The sequence below is a fragment of the Melozone crissalis genome, unplaced genomic scaffold (genome assembly GCF_028551555.1).
Source record: "Melozone crissalis strain CALT ecotype California unplaced genomic scaffold, PUWL_Pcris_2 ptg000176l_1, whole genome shotgun sequence".
NCBI classification, from domain to species: Eukaryota; Metazoa; Chordata; class Aves; order Passeriformes; family Passerellidae; genus Melozone; species Melozone crissalis.
In genome coordinates this window covers 238,135-260,668 of record NW_026535943.1, presented here as the reverse complement: position 1 = coordinate 260,668, position 22,534 = coordinate 238,135, and the positions used below count along the sequence as shown (strand labels likewise).

At 53.0% G+C, this 22,534-nt stretch overlaps 2 protein-coding genes across 3 annotated transcripts; both read right to left on the bottom strand.

Moving 5' to 3' along the window:
• Positions 1 to 1,223: 1,223 nt before the first annotated feature.
• On the bottom strand, positions 1,224 to 6,913 carry LOC128948909 (uncharacterized). The gene is made up of 20 exons (XM_054293665.1): positions 6,809 to 6,913; positions 6,211 to 6,357; positions 6,012 to 6,133; positions 5,804 to 5,912; positions 5,604 to 5,720; positions 5,397 to 5,464; positions 5,211 to 5,324; positions 4,896 to 5,081; positions 4,715 to 4,817; positions 4,491 to 4,632; positions 4,228 to 4,411; positions 4,045 to 4,144; positions 3,776 to 3,894; positions 3,599 to 3,636; positions 3,287 to 3,399; positions 2,654 to 2,802; positions 2,393 to 2,487; positions 2,118 to 2,196; positions 1,762 to 1,870; positions 1,224 to 1,413 (listed from the first exon to the last, which is right to left on the bottom strand). Exons 1-20 carry the CDS (start codon positions 6,867 to 6,869, stop codon positions 1,340 to 1,342), a joined length of 2,229 nt encoding a protein of 742 aa, XP_054149640.1. The 5' UTR covers positions 6,870 to 6,913; the 3' UTR covers positions 1,224 to 1,339.
• Positions 6,914 to 9,587: 2,674 nt separating this feature from the next.
• TMEM209 (transmembrane protein 209) lies at positions 9,588 to 22,136 on the bottom strand. Of its 2 annotated transcripts, XM_054293676.1 has the most exons (15): positions 22,044 to 22,136; positions 20,677 to 20,816; positions 20,504 to 20,562; positions 19,735 to 19,866; positions 18,421 to 18,659; positions 18,125 to 18,329; positions 17,459 to 17,634; positions 17,192 to 17,263; positions 16,675 to 16,771; positions 15,706 to 15,831; positions 13,389 to 13,486; positions 11,103 to 11,217; positions 10,913 to 11,010; positions 10,270 to 10,343; positions 9,588 to 10,164 (listed from the first exon to the last, which is right to left on the bottom strand). In XM_054293676.1, exons 2-15 carry the CDS (start codon positions 20,811 to 20,813, stop codon positions 10,110 to 10,112), a joined length of 1,683 nt encoding a protein of 560 aa, XP_054149651.1. In that variant the 5' UTR covers positions 20,814 to 20,816; positions 22,044 to 22,136; the 3' UTR covers positions 9,588 to 10,109. The 2 variants fall into 2 exon arrangements, with proteins under 2 accessions (XP_054149651.1, XP_054149652.1); XM_054293677.1 differs by lacking the exon at positions 15,706 to 15,831.
• Positions 22,137 to 22,534: the final 398 nt, after the last annotated feature.

Sequence of the window (22,534 nt, the reverse complement as noted above, 5' to 3'; positions counted from 1 at the left end):
TGCTCAGGGGGCTTTAATTGCTGCTGGGCTCTGCCTGTGGGGAAAAGCTTTAATTAAAATTCCCTGAGGAGAGGGAGAGCATCCAGCACCTGCAGCAACTGATGGAGAGGGGTAGGAGCAGCCACAGTGCTGCCTGGGGTGGGCACAGGATGTGAGGGACAGGGAAAGCTCAGAACAGAATTCCTGAGCAGGTTCTACAGCTCCTGCCCTCCCATCCCTTTTCCCTGTCCTGCCACTCACCTGGCAGTGCTCCCAGATGTCCCAGGCTGAGGACAGCAGGACTGGCCCTGCTGATGCCTCCCTAGGAAAACAAAAGCTTAATAAAGCAGCTTCATTAATCACTAACGAGCTGCTGCCTTCCCTGCAGAGGGGGCAGTCCCAGGCTGCTCCTGCCTCACTCAGGGCTGTCTGTCCCTCCTGTCAGAGCCCAGCACTGCTGTGACAGCACTCCCTGGTTCTTATGCTGAAGGAACAGGAGAGGGAAGAGGCACCAGAGCCTCCTGCCTGTGTCCATGGATCCGTCAGTGCTTTGCTTTGGGATTGTTTTTGTTTTAAAGATAATAAATATATCCAAGCCCCAACTTTGTCCTCTCACCTCATCCACCAGCATTTCCCTGCGTGGAGGGAGATGTCCCCAGCCTGATGGACAACACCAGGAGCATCCCTGAACCTTCTCAGGAGTCTGGGACAGCCCTCAAAGCCAGGAGGACCAGAGACAGTCAGAGAAGAGCAGGCTGGAGATGAGCTGGAGGTTTGGGAGGGTCATGGAGAAAGCTGGAGCCCACAGCCACCCTGCTGGGGCTGAGGTGACAGAGGACAGGGAATGGTGGCCACACAGGGGCCCAGGCTGGCGCCTGAGGCTCATTTAAGGAGAAACAAACTTTGTTTCTGATTTGTACAGAAGTGCTTTAATGACAAAACAGCTGAAAATCCCTTTGGGTGCTTTTCTGGTGCCATCAAACGTCCCGTGTGCGATTCCCAGGCCCTGCCAGGCCTGGGAGGATGAGGGACTTGTCAGGCACCTCCTCCCAGTGCAGCACATCCCCAGGGAGGGGACACACAGAAATCCCCTCCAGACCCTCCTCTAAGGACAGTTCTCCTTGCAGCCACTGCAGTGTGGGCTGGAGCTGCCCGTGTGACGTGCTCTGCCTTGAGGCTCCTCATTTTGGAGCCATCCATTGCCACCACCCTTCCATCCCTGAGGCCCACGGGGAGCCCAGCAGGAGCTTCGGGAACGGCGCTTCCAGACCGGAGCCAGCCCGGCCTGGTCCCTGAGACACTGCAAAAGTCCTGATGGGTGCAGATCCCAACGAGGGGTTGGGGACAGAGAATCCAAACCTCAGCAGCCGCTGGGCGACGGCGCGAAGAAATACACGGCCAGCAGGATGAAGTAAACCATCACCAGCACCGTGCCTGGGGCAGAGAGAGGGGGGGAGGGAGTTACTCCCTGGAGCAAGGAGGGACGTGGGTTTAGACCTGGTGTGGTCTGGATTAGCCTCCTGTAGAAGCTAATCCATGGTTCTCTACACAATGGCCATTAAAAGGGAGCTTGAAAGCTTTTAAAGGGAGAAATGGGAGTGATCCCCTCGGAGCTGCTGCAGGGGAACAGCTCCAGGATGGTCAACCAAGACCCCAGGATCGCTCAGGTCACCACACGCCAAGAGCCCCAAAAAGCAGATGGAGCCAGGAGCCCCCCATGCCACATCCCAGGGAATACAGGGGTGCTCCAAGCCCCACAGCAGCCCTGTGGGAGGTGCTCACCTTGGAAATAGTCACATTTGCCATCCATGAAGATGTAGTTCATGAGCACCACGCTAAACATGCTGGCGTAGACGTGGAGGTCGCTGAAGACGAGCGTGAAGTTGGTCGGCTGCGAGGAAGAGGATTTGGGGTTCATGGCCAACCAGGACAACCCCACACTGACTGACTGGGGACGCGTGTGTCACCCCCTAAACCCCCTCTGCCACACGTCCCCAGGGTGGGGACAGCACCAGGAGACATCTGAGCCCACTTTCCCTGCACTGAGCGGAGGGGACACTGGCCAGGGCAGCTGTGTCCTTGCCATGTCCCTCAGACACCATGGGACAGTCCCCCGGGGCTGGCCTGGGGCTACTCACGTAGAAGATGGTGAAGAGCACCAGGATGGGGATCTGGAGCATGCAGACCTGCACCGCGATGCAGTTCCCGATCTCGATGCTGGGGAGGAAGGACGACTTAGGGGCTGTGCCTGGGTGAGAAAATCCCAAAGCACAGAGCCCAGCCCAGTTCTGACACCGCTTTTTGGGTGACTCTGACCCACCAGTGCCTGGGCAGCCCAGCATGGGCACCAAGGGAATGGGACTGGGACAGGGCACGGGAACCACCCCAAAACTCCCCCTTGGAGCCATCTCACCTCAGGCTCAGATTGTTCTGCAGAGCAAACTGGATGCCATTGACAATCTCTGGCAGCTCGGGCACCATTGCCAGCACGGTGACACCGATGAAGTACTGCAGGGAAGAGGTGACATCAGCCTGACCACATCCAGGCCCTGGCCAACCGCAGAGCATCTCAGCACCTTTCCCCCACTCCTTTTGGGGTTCCAGCTGCAGCCAGGGCAGGTCCCCATCCCTGGAGGGCACACCTTGGTCCTCAGGACAGCCAGAGGTGGCTCACCTGTGAGATGGTGGAGTTGGTGAGGATGGGGCTGATGTGCTCCGTGGCCAGGTCAGCACAGGCCGACATGCAGAGGGTGGAGAGCAGGAGGATGACCAGGGCCCGCCAGCGGGACCAGTGCACCACGGCACTGTGGTGGTGGCCGGGCACTGGGGAGAGAGCAGAGACGTGTGGGACACTGCAGAGCAGTGACAGGAGCCAGCCCTGCAGCCAGGACATCTGGGGACACTGCAGAGCAGTGACAGGAGCCAGCCCTGCAGCCAGGACATCTGGGGACACTGCAGAGCAGTGACAGGAGCCAGCCCTGCAGCCAGGACATTTGGGGACACTGCAGAGCAGTGACAGGAGCCAGCCCTGCAGCCAGGACATTTGGGGACACTCCAGAGCAGTGACAGGAGCCAGCCCTGCAGCCAGGACATTTGGGGACACTCCAGAGCAGTGACAGGAGCCAGCCCTGCAGCCAGGACATTTGGGGACACTGCAGAGCAGTGACAGGAGCCGGCCCTGCAGCCAGGACATTTGGGGACACTGCAGAGCAGTGACAGGAGCCGGCCCTGCAGCCAGGACATCTGGGGACACTGCAGAGCAGTGACAGGAGCCGGCCCTGCAGCCAGGACATTTGGGGACACTCACTGTGACAGTCGCTGATGTGGATGTCGTAGATGTGCGTGTGGGTTTTGAGGGTGAAGAAGAGCCCGATGAGGTAGGCAGCAGGGAGCAGGATGGACACCGTGTACACCAGGGGTCTGTGGGACACAGGGGACACTGTCAGTGCCACCAGGGTGTGGCATGGACACCCAGGGGACTTCCCCTGGGGATGAGGAAAAGGGGCACTGGATCATTGGGGTGGAGAGGGGCCCTGGGAGGGATGCAGGAACATGACCAAACCCAGGAGGTGCCACCCCAGTGTGGGGACAGCTCTGTCCCCACTGCATGGACACTCACTGGACGTGGCTGTAGTAGAGGGTGCCGTTGTTGTCCATCTGCAGAGAGAGCACCTGTCAACAGGGATACAGGGGACAAGGGACAGCCCCGCTGCCACCACCCAGCACGAGAGCCGGGGGGGCTCAGAGCATCCCTGACCCCAAATCCCCCCTCTCGGGGGCCCAGGTCCCCACTCACCAGGTCAAAGTGACAGTTGTGGCAGAGGTAGTGGCCCAGCGGGTTCTGGGTGACATTGTGGCACTCGCCACAGACCAGCTTCCCATAGACCTTGGAGAAGAGCGTTGGGGCAAAGACACCTGCAGGGACAGGACATGGAGCAGGGACAGCACATGGAGCAGGGACAGCACACGGAGCAGGGACAGCGCACGGAGCAGGGACAGCGCACGGAGCAGGGACCCACCCTGGTGGGACCCCCAGCCCTGGGGACAGCCCTGTCCCCAACTCACCTCCCACGGAGAGGAAGAGCAGGGCCGAGCTGACGCCCGCAGAGCGGCTGTTGAACCGCTGCTCCTGGTGCCGGATGCCCCCGATCACCATGCACAGACCCTTGGGGACAGAAACACCCCCAGAAACCCCCGTCAGTGCTTTGCTCACAGCGCCCTCCCAGCTGTGAGTGCCACCCGCCTCACCGGCACAAAGAGGACACAGCCCACCAGGGTCCCTGTCAGCGCTGACTTCACCACCTCGGCGTAGCAGCCGTTGCCCTCGCGCGAGCCCTTGATGAGGGCGGTGATGTAGAAGGTGAGCTCGGTGATGGAGCCGAACGTGGCGTTCACCACCGCCCCCACCGCGAAGTTGCTCTGGGCCGAGATGCTGCAGAGGAGCAAAAGGGTGTCACGGCAGGGCTGGAGCGTCCCCGCTTGGCCACCAAGTGTCCCGTGTCACCGCTCACCTGGCGATGGCCATGCCGATGTAGTAGGAGAGGGGCATGATGGAGAGCAGGGCCAGGGTGAACTTCACAGCGGAGCCCGTCAGGTGGTTGGGGCTGTCCACGTAGCCCAGCACCAGCGTCACCAGCACCAGGGGCAGCAGGTCTGGGACAGCCAGTCAAGGACACAGCAGAGGGAGGGATTTGGGGTCACCCCCACCCGTCCCCTGCAGCTCCCGGAAGGATACTGACGGCAAAGACGTTGATGCCGTCCACGGCGTATTTGTAGTAGTAGGGGTTGGCAGCACGGTAGCAGCAGAGAATCACCTCTCCCTCCAGAGGCACCTCCGTCTGCAGGGGGACAGGAGGGTCACCCAAAATCCCCCCAGAGCGGGGTGTGGGACCCCGGCCCTGCCCAGAGCCACTCACCATCCTCAGGCCCCGGATGAGCACGCGCCCCGGGGGCAGCAGCAGCACGCGGGAGGCGGCGCGGGCGCTCAGCTTGGCCACGGGGATGAGGACGATGAGGAGCCAGGCGGTGACACACACGAGCCCGTGGGCCAGGGCCAGCACCGGGTACCCCAGGCACAGCCACACGGCAGCGCTGGCATGGTGCTGCGAACAGGAGGGCACCTTCAGGGCCTGACCCCCAAACCATTGCCCAGGGAGGGAAGGGCCCGTGGGCACCTTGCCCACCACGCTGGGGGCTGCAGGGGGATGGCACTGGGGCAGCACGGGGCTCACCCAGGATCCGGTGCCCAGCCAGCACCGTGGGCGCCAGCGCAGCACCGTGGGACCCCCGAGCAGGGCTGAGCTCTCCCCCACGCCGGCCTCGCACGCCTGCTGGGATTTGGGCACCTGGGGAGAGGGGGACGTCAGGGTGTGCGCAGGGCACCCCAGCACCCCCCGGGGGTTCCAAGGCACCCTCACCTCCACTTTCTGGATCACTTTGCCAAAGGGCCAGAGGAAGTACCCGGCCAGGTGCCAGCAGAGCCTCCCTGTGGGGACACAACCGTCAGTGTCCCTTCCACCTACAGGGACGTTCTGTGGAGAAGGGACCCGGGAGACCCCACCACCCATCTGTGCAGTTCTGAGCTCATCCAGCCCTCACGTGGGGGTCCCAAATTTGGAACTCACCATAAGGAGCCCCCATGACGGTGATGAACATCACGGCAGCCACGAGGACGTAGAGGAGCGAGAGCCACCAGCCAAAGAGCAGCAGGTAAAGGACATTCCCACACGTCAGCGTGGACCCTGCGAGAGGGAAGGCACCAGGTGGGACCATTGTCACCGGCAGCTGCCCAAACCCACACTGGGTTGTCCCCAGGGCCACCCACCCGCAGAGCCTCGGACGATGTTGAGGTCAGAGTAGAGCTCCTTGACAATCTCTGACCGGTCCTCCCAGGGCCGCGCCGTCACGTGGCTCTTCCATTTCTTGAAGCCAAACTGCAGAGAGAGGTTGTTTTATTTTGGGGATGAGTGAAGAGGAAGAAAACTAAACCCCATCACTGCCCTCCGGGAGCACCCATGGGTGCCCCCACCCACCTTGTAGTTGTTGGAGAGCTTGTTGGCCTCCACGGCGTTCTCAGCCGTCAGGGTGGTTTTCACCAGGCAGCTCTCGCACACCTCCTCCGAGTGCTGCTGGCAGCAGGACGGGGTGGACGTGGCTGTGGGTGACACACGGGGTGTCACAGCGGCTGTGGGACCCCAGGGCCCCACCCCAGCCCTTCCCAGCCCAGCCTACCTGGGGGGACGCGGGGCCGGTGCAGGTGGCAGCCCAGCTCCCCCAGGTCGCCGTGCGCGTTGTTGATGGCAGCGCAGTGCCGCTCGCACAGGGAGCCCCGGCGGGGACCGTCGCTGTCGCCGCGGCAATCCGGGACCTTGGGAGCATCTGCGGGAGCTGCCGGAGTCACCCTGGGCCGCATCCCCGCCCCGTGCCCGCGCTCAGCACGGCGGGACAGCCGAGAGCCGCTGGCCCGGGTGTCACCTTGGTCCCCAACCCCGCCGGGGGACACAGAGCGGTACCCAGGGATGCGCGGGAGGGGGGACCCCACCAGTGCCCGGTACAGGGCGGGGAATCCCGCTCGGTGCCCGGTGTGCGGGTCGGGAGGGGCGGGACCCGGTGAGGACCAGGGAAGGGTGGTGCCCCGGTGGTGCCCGGGGCTGGGGGTGCCCGGGGATGGGGGAGCCCCGGTGGTGCCCGGGGATGGGGGTGCCCGGGGCTGGGGGTGCCCGGGGATGGGGGAGCCCCGGTGGTGCCCGGGGATGGGGGTGCCCGGGGATGGGGGTGCCCGGGGATAGGGACCCCCCCTGCGGTGCCCGCCCCGCTCAGCTCAGCTCACCGGGCGTGTCCTGCGCGCAGCAGCGGCGGTGGCGGCGGCCGGGCTCGCTGTCGGTGGCCATGGCGGGAGCAGCAGGTGCAGCGCGGGCGGTCCCAGCCCGGCCCGCCGGAATTTAACGGGCGGGGCCGGACATGCGCGCCCCCGGGAGCCGCCCCCGCTGCGGGGGACGCGCCGGGAACGGGGCGGGAATGGGGGAACGCGGGGAGCGGGGTGGGCGGGGGATTTGGGGCGCGCAGGGATCGAGATGCGCGGGGACCGCGGTGCGGGGAATAACGGGGGGCAGAGAGAGCGGGGTGCGCGGAGTTTTGGGGTGCAGAGAGAGCTGGGTCTGTGGAATAACGGGGTGCAGAGAGAGCGGGGTGTGCCGTGTGACGGGGTGCAGAGAGTGCGGGGTGCACGGTGTAACGGGGTGCAGAGAGAGAGGGGTGCGCGGTGTTTTGGGGTGCAGAGAGAACGAGGTGCGTGGAATAACGGGGTGCAGAGAGAGCGGGTGCGCCGTATTTTGGGGTGCAGAGAGTGCGGGGTGCACGGTGTAACGGGGTGCAGAAAGAGCGGGGTGTGCAGTGCTTTGGGGTGCAGGGAGAGCGGGGTGCGCGGTATATGGGGATACACAGGTGAGAGGACACAGATATTGGGGTGCAGGGAAACCAGGGGGCACAGGGATATGGGGTGCGTGGTATATCGGGGTGCCCGGGAATTGGGGTGCACAGTGTGTGGGGCGTGCCCAGGGATCAGAATGAACAAGATCTGGGGTGTGCCGTGTATTGGGGTGCACGGGGATGTGGGGTGCAGAGTCCGGGCCTGCAGGAACAGGGGGCTGTGATGTATTGGGGTGCACGGAGAGCAGGGGGTGCGCGGTCTTGGGGTGCACAGGGAAGGGGTACATGGGGAGCAGGGGCTGTGCAGTGTTGGGGTGCACAAGGAGGGGGTACATGGGGAGCAGGGGCTGTGCAGTGTTGGGGTACAGGAGGAGCAGGGGCTGTGCAGTGTTGGGGTACACAATGAGGGAGTGCACAGGGAGCAGGGGCTGTGGTGCAGAACATGAGCAGGAATGGGGTGAACAATGAATTTGGGGTGCACAGGGTGTCAGGGGCACCAGGACTGGGGTACACAGGAGTCTGGGGTCTGTACTGGGGGTGCAGAGTGCTTTGGGGTGTGTGATGTACTGGGGTGCACAGGGAGCAGGGTGGATGAGAATGGGGGGCACAGGGCCTGACTGGGGTGTGGGATATATTGGGGTGCACAGAGTGGGGTTTGTGATGTATTGGGGTGTACAGGGAGCAGAGTGTGCCAGGGATTGGGTGCACAAAGACTGGGATGTGTGATCTATTGGGGTGCACAGTGTATTGGGGTGCACAGGGACTGAGGGGTGTGATGTATTGGGGTGCACAGTGTATTGGGGTACAGAAAGACTGAGCAGTGTCATGTATTGTGGTGTGTGATGTATTGGGGTGCACAGGGGCTGAGGGGTGTGAAGCAGAGTATTGGGGTACAGAGGGACTGGGCTGTGTGATCCTTTGGGGTGCAGAGGGATTGGGGTCTGTGATCCTTTGGGGTGCAGAGGGATGGGCTCTGATCCTTTGGGGTACAGAGGGATTGGGCTCTGTGATCCTTTGGGGTACAGAGGGATGGGCTCTGATCCTTTGGGGTGCAGAGGGATGGGCTCTGTGATCCTTTGGCGTGCAGAGGGACTGGGCTGTGTGATCCTTTGGGGTACAGAGGGATGGGCTCTGTGATCCTTTGGGGTGCAGAGGGATGGGCTGTGTGATCCTTTGGGGTGCAGAGGGATGGGCTGTGTGATCCTTTGGCGTGCAGAGGGATGGGCTCTGTGATCCTTTGGGGTGCAGAGGGATGGGCTCTGTGATCCTTTGGGGTGCAAAAGGATCCATGTGGGGGCTGTGTGGGAAGAGGCTGTGCAGGATCCTGGGAGCACAGAGGGATGTGGGGTTCTGGGCACCCCAAAACCGTGCAGGGTCCTGGGGCTGCAGAGCCCAGGGCACCCAAGGGTGCCCTATGGGATGGATCCCCACTTTTTGGTGAAAGAAGGAATTTCTGCACTTCAAGTTTTTAGAATGTGGGACTAATGGACCTCATGGGGCTCTGCTGCCCTTGAGGAGGGGAATTTTGGGGTGAAACCTAGCTAAATCTGGTTCTTGAGCATTCCTCTGTGGTACACGGATGGATGTGGTCATGCTGAACACAAGAAAAACCCCAAAAAGTGTTGGATAAAACAAACTCATTTAATACAAGAACCAAATGAGCCATTTTGTTACCAGTTCTTGGAAAAACCCAGGTCCCTCAGGGAGGAGAGACAGAGTCCCCAAAACCACTCAGTTCCCACCAAAAACAGCAAAGTTCCAAAAACTCCTCCTTCCCTCCCCTCAGTAAAAAATACAGTACAATGATTCCATGTGTTCATGGTCCTATATACACCTCTAAAATACTGATTGACCAGAATTTACAACAATTCCTCCTCCTGCCCCTTGGAGACATTTGACAAATATTGATTGATCCTTTCTTTGAAACAAATCCAGGTGTTTTTACCAAAAAAGGGACATTCCCAAAAACCTGTGGGTGTGTAGGGCCTGGTGTCCCACCTAGGTGCATAAAGCTCCCAAATTCGGTGGTGATCAGTGAAAAAAGCTGAAGGAAAATGAAATGCAAAAGCAAAGCTGGGTGAGAGTTGGTGGCAGTGAAGGCACCTGGGGAGCTCAGAGCTCTCAAGGCCCCTGAAGAGGGGAGGCCACGCTGGTTTTGTACAAAACAATGAAAACAAAAATTAAAAATAGAAATAAAATTCTTATTTGCTGAACTCAGCAAGACAAACATGGCTTTGTCTTTCCTCTTCAGCTGCAGGAACATCTTGAGGGGTCAGAAATCACAATTCCACCAATAATCAGGGATAAAATGAATTGGTTTTTATCATGCAGAATAAAATGAAGCAAAACTGAGTCTGAGCTTCCAGACTGGGAATTTCTTGGATGCTGAAGTTGTCCAAGTTGTTGAATCCCTCCAAGTGCTCAGAGCTGAGCACAGCCTTGGGGGGCTGTTCCAGCTGCACCTTCAAAGGTTTGGTTTGGTTTGGTTTAGTCTGAGACCAGCAAAGCTCAGTTTAAGCAGGACTGGTTGGGGTGAGGAGCAGGAAGGAGAACTCCTGCCCAGTGAAATTCTCTTTGTAATGCCCTGACAAAATCCACAGGGAATCACAGGCACTTCCTCCCTGCCCACAGAGCTTTAATTGTCCTGGTTTGCAGCAAATCCACGATTCAGTCCCAGCCGATCCCTCCAGGGCTGGCTCCCACTACTCCCCAAAGATCCACAGCACATTGACTCCTGACAATCCCAGATTGACACGCCTGCAAGCCAAAGGGATCACAATTAGTCGTTTCTAATTAAAAGCTGCTGTTAATTCGATTTTAGCACCATTAATTATCACCCATCTTGTTCCATGGGATACCTACCCCAGCATCCCAGATTCCTTTGTCTTTATGATGTACAGGAACATCAGCAAGGTGTGGAACATGTTGTTCCTGCCCTGGAGCCACAGACAGAGACACAAGGATTTAGAAATCAAAACAATTCAAAATCTCAGAGTTTTCCTAGGCTGGAACTTCCCCTTGGAATTTGCATTGGCCTCAAGGGGTGACATCAGTGACACCAGGGATTGTGATTTGGGGCTTTACAATAAACTGGCAGAGAATTCATAAGAGGAAGATCCTGTCTCCTAAACAGCACAGGCAGAATTCAGCAGCAGAGGAACCACCAGCAGTGCCCACCAGTGCCAATGGCCTGGGTTGGCTGTATGATGCTATGAAGACCAAATTCTTTTAGGTCCTAATTTAACAAAACTTTAAAAGGTATGTTTAAATTCTACCAAGACAATTTATCATTGAGTAAGATGTTAACATTTACTTGACTTCTCATTGCTTTTTACTTTCCCTGCTGAATTCGGAAACAGGACCTGCAGTACAGGGAAGTACAGGGAAACCACCAAGCTGGAGCAGTCCCTGTGTCAGGGGACAGAAATGTGTCCAGGATTTAAAAAGGGCCCAAATCAGCCCTGGGAGTGATCCCTGGGAGCAGCAGGAGCAGCAGGCCCTGTACCTTGGGCAGGCTGTAGACGTGGCACTCGTAGATCAGCTCGTAGTGGGGAGGGTTGATGCTGCTCTGGTAGATGCAGAACACGTTTTCGTTTGAAGTGTCTGAATTCAAAATTAATTAAAAAAACAAAAAACTGATTTAGAGGTGCTGCTGTGAGCCCAGAGGAACAGAGCAGCTGCAGGGCAGCCCATACCTGGCTTGTCTGGAGTCTGGATGAAGTGCTGGGAAGTGAAGGTTTTGCCATCGGGATACTTGGGGTGAGGGGGGAGCCTGGAGTCCAGGTAGGTGCAGAACACGTGCATCAGGATCTGGGCAAACACAGCAAACCTCAGTGCCAGGGCCCCAAAACCCAGCAGAGCGTCCTCCCCGTGGCCCCAGGGGTTAATCCCAGTCTTTGCTAATCCAGGGTTACAATGCTGGCCTAGCCCCAGGCTCGGGAGCAGCTTCATGCCTGAATCACCAATTTCAGATTGAGAGAACAGCAGAGGAGCTCTAAAGCAGCTCTGCCCTCCCCAAACCCAGCAAGGAACCTCCCCCTTTCCCTCATGGAAATCACTGCAAACTCTGGGCTGGCCACAATCTCAGGAATGCCAGAACTGTGAAACAAAGCCCTGGGATGAGCATCCAGAAAACCAGGGGCAGCCTGAGGGTTGTCTCAAGCCTTTCTGGAGAGTTCTCAATATTTTATGTGGGTAACAGCAGCAAATTATCTGTGATCTGGTGCTCTGTGTTCCTTATACCCAACAGGAGCTGTTTGACAGGAAGAAGAGGATTTGCTAAAAAAAAAAGCCACAAATCTTAAAAAATCTGTGAGATGCACCTTGAGCCTCACAGCATTGTATCACCCACAATTAAGAAAAATGTGAAATTGTCTTTTTTTTTTTCTAATAACCTTAAATTAATTTCAAAACTTCACTTGCACTTTTGAGCTGTTCCTTTTTATCAGGACACTCAGAGCTGCTCCACAGCTGGACAATTCCAAATATTTAACCGTTCCAACCAGAAAATCAAATCCTATTTCAAGGCTGATTTTCCACTTCCAGCAATGGAATCTCTTCAATTATCCAGCAGCAAAGCAGCAAAGCTCCATTTTCTGATTTCCTCGTGCTCCTCCAAGGCTTCCTGGCTGCTCCCTTGTGACAGTCTGTCAGAATTTTCCCTCATCTGCCTCACGATCGTCCTTGGGAACCCACTGAAGAGAAGACCCCCCCATCCATATCTGGCTCTGAAGGAGAAAAGTCACAGCCATGGGCCCCGAGAGCTGCAAGCTCGGTGTTGAGTTCTTGTTTTCACAGCAGTGTTTGATGCTAGGAAGAGGCACCGTGCCCCGTTTGCAACAACAGCAGCTCTGGGAGCTGTCCCAGCTCTCGGCCTGGCTGGACTTCTCCTGAGTTCCAGGTGGTCTCCCACAGAAAACCCTCACCTGTTTTACAACCACCGTGACAGACAGACTGAGATATAAGGAGCCTCTCCACCAAGGACTGAGACATGGAACCCCCATGTGAAAAGGCCCCTCTGCTCCTTCCAAGGACTGAGACACGAAACTCCCAACAGGCCCCTCTGCTCCTTCCAAGGACAGAGACACGAAACTCCCAACAGGCCCCTCTGCTCCTTCCATGGACAGAGACACGAAACTCCCAACAGGCCCCTCTGCTCCTTCCAAGGACAGAGACACGAAACTCCCAACAGGCCCCTCTGCCCCTTCCAAGGACAGAGACACGAAACTCCCAACAGGCCCCTCTGCTCCTTCCAAGGACTGAGACACGAAACTCCCAACAGGCCCCTCTGCTCCTTCCAAGGACAGAGACACGAAACTCCCAACAGGCCCCTCTGCCCCTTCCAAGGACAGAGACACGAAACTCCCAACAGGCCCCTCTGCTCCTTCCAAGGACAGAGACACAAAACTCCCAACAGGCCCCTCTGCCCCTTCCAAGGATGGGACTGACACCCCCAGCCCAGGGCGGGTGTGTGTGGGACCAAAGCTGACCAAAGTGAGATGTTTGCCTGCAGGTGTGACCACCGGACCAAGAACACAACGGCTCTCATTCACTGCTGAGAACATGGACTGCCTGTTACATCTGTTCCCTATTGTATTTGTTTCCCCCCTCACAATTTTCAGCAATAAAATCCTCTGAGTTAGCCAGAGCCTTTGAGATCTCCCCAGCGTGGCAGGTGGACCCTCGGCTGGACTGCATCAAAGGACTTTGTCTCTGCGTTGGTAGCTATATCCCCTCTCTCTCCTCTCTCTTTCTTTCTCTCTTTTTCTCTCCCTTAATCCCTCTATCACATTTTTGCTGTGGTTATTTCAATAAAACTGCATTTGTTTTGATTATCACTGCAAACCCCTTGTACCGTGTTGGTGTTTTGCACTCTGAGATCATTCCTATGAACCATCAGGTCATCTGTCCGCTAGGATGGACCCTGACATCCCTCCAAACCCTCCCCAAAATGCAAACACCCCTGGGATGCAGGAACTCACCGAGGAGTCGGTGGGCAGGTCCGTGTCCCATTTGCGGCCCCTGAAATCCCCGCCCCCGTTCCAGCGGAAGGAGCTCATGCACCCTCCCTGGGACAGCTCTGCAATGACAGCAGTTGGCACTTCATTGGAATGGCAAAAGGTTTAATTTCGCTGGAATAACAACAGTTATTCTGCTGCAATTCCAGCAGTTTTCACTTCACTGGAATAACAACAGTTACTCCGCTGCAATTACAGCAGTTTTCACTTCCTGGGGGCTGGAAGTGCCTCTAAACAAAGGGGGTTCTGCTGCAGGAAATGGGAACAATTCAAATCGGGAGGGAAGATATTGATCCAAGGGGTGAAGCTACAGGAGGATTTTTGTTTGTGGGTATTGAAGTGAAGATTTTTGTTTGTGGATATTGATGATTTTTGTTTGTGGATACTGAAGTGATGATTTTTGTTTGTGGATATTGATGATTTTTGTTTGTGGGTATTGAAGTGAAGATTTTTGTTTGTGGATATTGATGATTTTTGTTTGTGGATACTGAAGTGACAATTTTTGTTTGTGGATACTGAAGTGATGATTTTTGTTTGTGGATATGGAAGTGATGATTTTTGTTTGTGGATATTGATGATTTTTGTTTGTGGATATTGAAGTGATGATTTTTGTTTGTGGGTATTGAAGTGATGATTTTTGTTTGTGGATATTGATGATTTTTGTTTGTGGGTATTGAAGTGAAGATTTTTGTTTGTGGATATTGATGATTTTTGTTTGTGGATACTGAAGTGATGATTTTTGTTTGTGGATATTGATGATTTTTGTTTGTGGGTATTGAAGTGAAGATTTTTGTTTGTGGATATTGATGATTTTTGTTTGTGGATACTGAAGTGACGATTTTTGTTTGTGGATACTGAAGTGATGATTTTTGTTTGTGGATATGGAAGTGATGATTTTTGTTTGTGGATATTGATGATTTTTGTTTGTGGATATTGATGATTTTTGTTTGTGGGTATTGAAGTGATGATTTTTGTTTGTGGATATTGATGATTTTTGTTTGTGGGTATTGAAGTGATGATTTTTGTTTGTGGATATTGATGATTTTTGTTTGTGGATACTGAAGTGACAATTTTTGTTTGTGGATACTGAAGTGATGATTTTTGTTTGTGGATATGGAAGTGATGATTTTTGTTTGTGGATATTGATGATTTTTGTTTGTGGATATTGAAGTGATGATTTTTGTTTGTGGGTATTGAAGTGATGATTTTTGTTTGTGGATATTGATGATTTTTGTTTGTGGGTATTGAAGTGAAGATTTTTGTTTGTGGATATTGATGATTTTTGTTTGTGGATACTGAAGTGATGATTTTTGTTTGTGGATATTGATGATTTTTGTTTGTGGGTATTGAAGTGAAGATTTTTGTTTGTGGATATTGATGATTTTTGTTTGTGGATACTGAAGTGACGATTTTTGTTTGTGGATACTGAAGTGATGATTTTTGTTTGTGGATATGGAAGTGATGATTTTTGTTTGTGGATATTGATGATTTTTGTTTGTGGATATTGATGATTTTTGTTTGTGGGTATTGAAGTGATGATTTTTGTTTGTGGATATTGATGATTTTTGTTTGTGGGTATTGAAGTGATGATTTTTGTTTGTGGATATTGATGATTTTTGTTTGTGGATAATGAAGTGATGATTTTTGTTTGTGGATATTGATGATTTTTGTTTGTGGATATTGAAGTGATGATTTTTGTTTGTGGGTATTGAAGTGATGATTTTTGTTTGTGGATATTGATGATTTTTGTTTGTGGATATTGAAGTGATGATTTTTGTTTGTGGGTATTGAAGTGATGATTTTTGTTTGTGGATATTGATGATTTTTGTTTGTGGGTACTGAAGTGATGATTTTTGTTTGTGGATACTGAAGTGATGATTTTTGTTTGTGGATATTGATGATTTTTGTTTGTGGATACTGAAGTGATGATTTTTGTTTGTGGATACTGAAGTGACAATTTTTGTTTGTGGATAATGAAGTGATGATTTTTGTTTGTGGATATTGAAGTGATGATTTTTGTTTGTGGAAATTATGATTTTTGTTTGTGGATATGGAAGTGATTCAGTTTCACCCTGACAGGCAGGAGGAAATCATGGACTGGTTTGGACTGGGGGGACACTGAAGGATCAGGCAGTGCCACCCGTGCCATGGCAGTGCCACCTCCCACTGTCCCTGTGCAGCCTGGCCTGGGACATTCAGGGATGCAGGGACACTCTGGGACACAGAACCAATGAATTCCTGCAGCATGGGGATGTTTGGCCATCAGAACAGCAGCACAAACCTCTGATCCTTTCCACCAAGTACTCCTGGTTTGGGGTCAGATCCAGGTACTGCACCAGAGCGTTCAGGGTGGGGATGAGCGGGGCCTTCACCAGGGCTGCCTGCTTCAGGCTGCTGATGCTGGCCTCTGTGACAGACAGACACACAGACAGGCTCAGCCTCAGGGGGCACTGCCGGCTCCCTGCCCAGCCTGGGCACACCCCACACACCGCCCAGGCACTACAAAGTAGCACAAATCCCCTCCAACTCGGCTACAAGGAAGCAACAGCAGCTTAAAGAGCAGCAGGAGAGAAACAAAGTGAAAACAAAGTGAAAACAAAGTGAAAACAAAGTGAAAACAAAGTGAAAACAAAGTGAAAACAAAGTGAAAACAAAAGCAGCACCTACAGTTCTTTAAGCACTTTGCAACAGTAGCTTTGGAGGAAACACTCTAAGAACAAGCCAAAAAGAATCACTTAACTCAAAGCCAGCACATCAAATCAGGCAATTTAAAACAACAGGAGAAACAGCTGCTACAGAATCCTAACCTGACAGGGAAAAGAGAACCCCAGTTCATCAGAATTTTTAAAATTTATAGAATTTTAAAAACCCCAGTTCTTTCAGGAGGTGGGTGAACTGAAGGAAGAACGTGGGAAAGCACACAGCAGTGGAGACAGTGAGACCTTTGGGAGACACTGAGAATTTACAGCACATCTGTCTTTGAAATGCTTTCTGCCTCATTAATAATCAATTATTATTAATGAGAATTTGAGCTGTAAAATTAAATTTATAGGAGAAAAATAAGAGGAATTTAAGAATTGTACCCAAGTGCCCAAGCATTGATATTTATAGAAGTATTACAGAAAACCTTCCCATCTTAAAGAAATGCAGGAGGTGGAACAAAGACAGCACCAAAAGAGAGCAGAAACGGAACAAAAATATTTCCCAGACCCAATTTATGCACCACCCATTCCAAGGGTGCTGATCCCACCTCCAATCTGCAGCTCTGGACAGCCCATCCTCCTCAGCTGAGTGCTCACAGATTCCATCTCTTCCACCAGGGGCACCAGAATGGTGTCATTGATCCACTGCCAGGGAAAAAAGGGGAAAACTCACGCTCAGAAGCAACAGGAATGTTTAACAAACCCCTCAGCTTACACCCTGCAACCATCCCCACCACAACCACAAGGCACTTCAACAGAAACACTGAAACAAATCAAAGAGAGAAATAATTTAATTTAATTGGCAATTTAAGTGACCCCTTAACAGCTTCTGAAAAGGCAGAAAATTCAATGTTTAGGAGTTGGGAAAACCCATCTGTGTCAGGTGGAGCTTTTCTGGACAGTGAGGAAAGGGGATTGATGCAGTCCCTCTCCTGTTTGGCTCAGGACAGCAGGAGATGATGAATGTGAGGGATTTGAGTGTGACAGAGCACCCCAACCCTCCCCATCTCGGGCACACAGGAAGGGAGGAATTTCCCCCTTGGAACCCCTCAGAGAGGCACTTACATTCCTGAATTTGGCTGTCCAGGAATCCATGTGGTCCAGGAGCTGCCGGTTCATTGTCACCCGGGCCCAAACCTATGGAAAGGTTCATTAAATCCACAGGAGAACTCACAGGGGTTTTAGGTCTGTGACAATTCCTGCTGCTTGCAAAAGGAAGGAGCTGGCTGAATGCTGGAGGACTGACCCAGCCCAAATCCAAACCTTTGCACAAAGGTACATTTTAAAATCCCATTTCTCCCTCTTGACTTCTTTTATTTTTGTGGAATTTACCTCCTCTGCAGCCTGTTTGGAGGTGAGATCAGCTTCATCCTTGTGTGCAGAAGGAGCCTGGGACCTGCAGGCCAGCTGATACTGGAACTTCCTCAGGATCTGTGCATGGTCTGCCATGGAACGGCTGTAGTTCCAAAACGTTGGGCTGCTGGAGGGAGAGCTGGAATCTGAGCTCCCTGGAAAGATTAATTCATTCATTAAGGAATTTAATTCAATTATTGCCAATGATGCTGGAGAAACAGCACAGGGACAACAGGTCAGTGTGAGTGAATGCACTGAAGGCACACTGCATTTACCCTTATCTTGATTGTCCCTCCCTTATCTTGATTGACCCAGGAGAAAATGCACTGGATTCAGCCCCTTATCTGAAACCACTTGGACAAAATCCCCCTGTTATCAAGGTGATCTTATCTCAGTCCATTACAGCCTCCAGCTGCTACAGAGATAACCCAGCAGCATTCCCATGCTCAGATCCTGCTCCAAGGAATAACTGGAGGAAAACTGCCTGAAGGGGAACAATGGGGCTCTACCTCACACCCCAACTCACAGTGATCCATAAATGAATGGTTCCTTTTCACTGGTGCTTCTCCCATCCCAAAAACCGGCACTGGGTAAAACCAACACCTCTTCCCTGCCAAGCTTTTCCCATCGAACCCCCCAGTTTACCCAGCTGAACTCGGTGCTGTTTCTCCTCCTCGTTCCTCAGGAAGGTGTCCAGGGATTTGACATCTGTGATGCAGTCATCTTTGGAGGTGGAATTGTTGTACAGGATGGGGGAGAACCGGTAGTGAGACCTGATCCCAGCGCCGTCCACAGGCCCCACACTCACGGAATAGGGAGATCCATTGGGAGAGTGGCCGAAGCTGGAAACCTCGGGAGACAACAACAAAAACAATGAATTAATTTTCACTGCCAAGGCCGAGGCTGTGGCACAGGGGGGTGCTGGTGATGGTGCAGCTTACCTTGGTGTAGCTGCCGCCGGGTGAGAAGGTGCCCGGGCTGCTGTGGGAGGGGCTGGCCCCGGGCAGGGGCTGCAGCTGGGGGCTGAACCCGCCCAGGCAGCCCGCGGAGAACTTGGGGCTGGCGCTGGGCGAGCGCGAGGGGCTGTAGCTGAGCACGCACTGGCCCTGCAGGGGCGGCGACGGCGGCAGCGACAGCACCCGCTTGGGGCCCGCCTCCCGGGGAGGAGTGACCTGCACGGCTGCGAGGGAAGCACCGCGGTCACACACACCGCCCCTCCTCAGTGAAAATGTCATTAATGCAAACTGAAGCACCGCGGTCACACACACCGCCCCTCCTCAGTGAAAATGTCATTAATGCAAACTGAAGCACCGCGGTCACACACACCGCCCCTCCTCAGTGAAAATGTAATTCATGCAATCTGAAGCACCACAGTCACACAAACCACCCTTCTTAATGAAAAATATAATTCATGCAATCTGAAGCACCGCAGACACACACACCACCCTTCTTAATGAAAAATATCATTAATGCAATGTGAAGCACCGCAGTCACCCAAACCACCCTTCTTCATTGAAAATATCATTCATGCAATCTGAAGCACCACATGTCACACAAACCGCCCTTCTTCATTAAAAATGTAATTAATGCAATCTTAGAGATGTTCAAAGTTGCTCGTACAGAACTCCCATAAAACTGAGACCTGTGAGCCCACCCTGCGGTGGGATTCTCTAATATCCCATCAGCTCCCCCATCTGTACCACGCTAATTAACCTCTCAATTATCTAAAACACAATTAGCTTCTTCCAGACAACAACAGACAGAACAAGAGGACACAGTCTCAAGCTGTGCCAAGGGAGATACAGGCTAGAATTAAGGGGAAGTTTTCCACAGAAAAATTTCCATTTTTCAAATACTGGAATCATCCACCCAGGGGGGTGGTGGGGTCACCAGCCCTCGATGTGTTTGAGGGAACACTGGATGTGGCACTGGGTGCCATGGTCTGGCTGAGCTGTTGGAACATGGGCTGGACTCCATGATCTTAAAGGTCTCTTGCAACCCAGAAATTCTGTGATAGTTCCACCTCAAATGGCAGAAACCAAACCAAAATTCTGTGATTCTGTGATAGTTCCACCTCAAATGGCACAAACCAAACCAGAGCATGGAGCCCAGCTCCTGGCCCTGCACAGAACAACCCCAAACACCCAGCTCAGCTCACAGCCCTGTCAGAGGAGAGAATTCAGAATAAAGAGCCCAGAGCTGCAGAAAGCACAATGAAACCATGGAAAAGAACAAAAGGAGGGTTTGTCCCCCACCTGCCCTGCGCAGCCAGCCCACGATCTGCTGGCTGGGACTCGTCACCAAGCTGCCTGGTGCTGCTGTGTAGGTGAAGTACCTCCAGAAGTCAAACAGGGCATTGAGGCTGAACAGGGCTGCCAGGGCGAATTCTGCAAGAAACACACGAGTTTCTGTCATGGCTTGGGCAAAAATTACATTATTGGCAAAACCAGGCTGTGTCTGTTTAAAACAGGTCATTGTTAGTGCTGCCAGTTTGGGGAGGTAGCCAAGATTTCTTCACTTCCTTAGGCAAGAACCACTGGAGATAATTTTCCTCACTGTTGAAATTAATTTATACATTTAAAATTTAATTTTTAAAATGGGATTGTTATTTTCCACATAAGAAATCTCATGATTCTTGCTTCTTTCCTCCTGTTTGACAGAGCTTAGAGTCTCCTCTGAAATCAGCTTGAATTGTTGTAAAATTCCACCCACACCCAGAGCACAACACAGCAGGAAAATAAATCTAAGGCTCTCTAAAGCCTTAATCCACACATTAAGAAAGATTTCACACATTAATTAAGTCCATCCTGCCCATTTCCCATAGAGAAAAAGCTGTTAACACTCCTTATCTGCCCCTAAAAACAATGGAACTCCAGCAGTTTCAAGGGAAGTCACAGAAAACAAAACAAAGTTTTGGTTTAAAACTCAAACAGAAAAAAAACCCCACCTTAAAAACAACCTCCCAGCAATAAAAATGAGTAAAAAAAAATCCTAAAATTTGATTTAAATGCTGCAACGACTCACCAATGTACCAGAGGGGAAAGCAGGTGATGTTGTAGTAAGTGCTTAGCAGCTTCCCAGTCCTGAAAAGCAAAACAAGAAGGGAGAATTTAGCAGGAATTCTATCCTGGGGGACATTTAGGGCTGCACACGGTGGAATCTTTGCTGGTTTGGATCAGATGGAACAGTTAACTCACATTTCAGTGTAGATCATGCCTGCTACAGATATATTGAGGAGCCCCCAGGCCAGCACCACCTTCCTGGTCTCAGCCTGTTTCCTCATCTTCACAGCCAGGTCGATGAGGGACGTGTCTGGACTCCTGTTCGGTGTCATTGTCTGTGAGAACACAGGGAAAAGGCAAAATCTGAGAATTTTTAATCAACAGGAAGATTTCAGCCAGGTGACTGAGGAACAGTGTCCATCTTCTGCCTCATTTCTGAATAATAACATCCTTCAAAAGGAGGAGGGAAAGCTCCTGCCTCCTGCAGGCAAGACTGGTGTTTTTAGTGAAAATTCTCACTTATTTCAGTAGGTAGCAGAGTATTTTCTGTCATATGAAACCCACAGATTTTATTTCCTCCTCTTTGCCCAGTAACACCTCATATGAAGGAAATAACCCTGTCCCAGGCAGGCTGCCCTCACATATCCCCCACACCCCAACCCCTTCCCCAAACTTCTCCTGTCCCCTCCTCAAACCTCACCTTTCCCCCACCCCAAAGCTCTCCCCTCCCTTAGCACAAACCTCTTAGATCCTCCTCCTCAAAGTTCTCTGATCCCCTCTCCAAATTTAAACTCTCCCGCTTCTCACACTTCCCTTCTTTCCCCGCCCCAAACCTCTGCTCCTCCCACTCCGCAAACCCCTCTGATCCCCCTCCTCACATTTCATCTGTGCACTGTCCTCCTCCCAAACCCCTCTGATCCCCCTCCTCACATTTCATCTGTGCACTGTCCTCCTCCCAAACCCCTCTGATCCCCCTCCTCACATTTCATCTGTGCACTGTCCTCCTCCCAAACCCCTCTGATCCCCCTCCTCACATTTCATCTGTGCACTGTCCTCCTCCTCAAACCTCACTGATCCCCCTCCTCACATTTCATCTCTGCAGACCTCAATGTCCTCCTCCCCAAACCTCACTGTCCCCTTTTCCAAACCCCTCTGATCCCCCTCCTCACATTTCATCTGTGCATTGTCCTCCTCCCAAACCCCTCTGATCCCCCTCCTCACATTTCATCTGTGCATTGCCCTCCTCCTCAAACCTCACCGATCCCCCTCCTCAAACCTCACTGTCCCCCTTTCCAAACCTCTCTGATCCCCCTCCTCACATTTCATCTCTGCAGACCTTTCTGATCTCCCTCCTCAGACCTCCCCTCTCCTCCTCACACCTCTCTAATACCCCTCCTCCCCAAACCTCTCTGATCCCTCTCCTCGAACCTCCCCTCTCCTCCTCCCCGAACCTCCCTTCTCCCCTCCCAACCGCCCTCCCCAAACCTCACCGCTCCCCCTCCCCACAGCTCCCGGTCCCCCTCCCGAAGCTCGGCGGTGCCCCCCGCCGTGTCCCACCTCACCTCTCGGCAGATCGGTCCCGTTTTTCCCTCAGCCCGGGCAGTTTTTTCCCCTTTTCCCGCCGGGCTCTCTGCTCCCCTCACGCCGCCGCGGCCTCGCGCTCAGTGCGCCTGCGCGGGCGCTCGCGCCGCGTCACCGGCCGCGCCGGGGGAGGAGCAAAGGGGGCGGGGGCTCGCGCGCGGGTTTTGGCGGGAAGGGCGTGAGGGGGCCGCCATGTTGGGGGGGGGCGGAGGAGCCCTCACGGTTTCGCTCTGGGGTTTTTTACTTGACTTTATCGCTAAATTGTTTAGTTAATGTGAAAAACGCCCGTCACTTGTTTTTTAAAATGCTAAAAGTTTAATAGTAATAAAATGGTTATAAAAATAGTAATACAATTAGAGTAATAATAATTTGGACAATTTGGATTAGGACAATATGAGACAATAGAAACAAAGAGTTACGGACAGTCCAGGTATCTCTTTCTGGGCAAAATAAGTATGAAGAAGGCCCCACG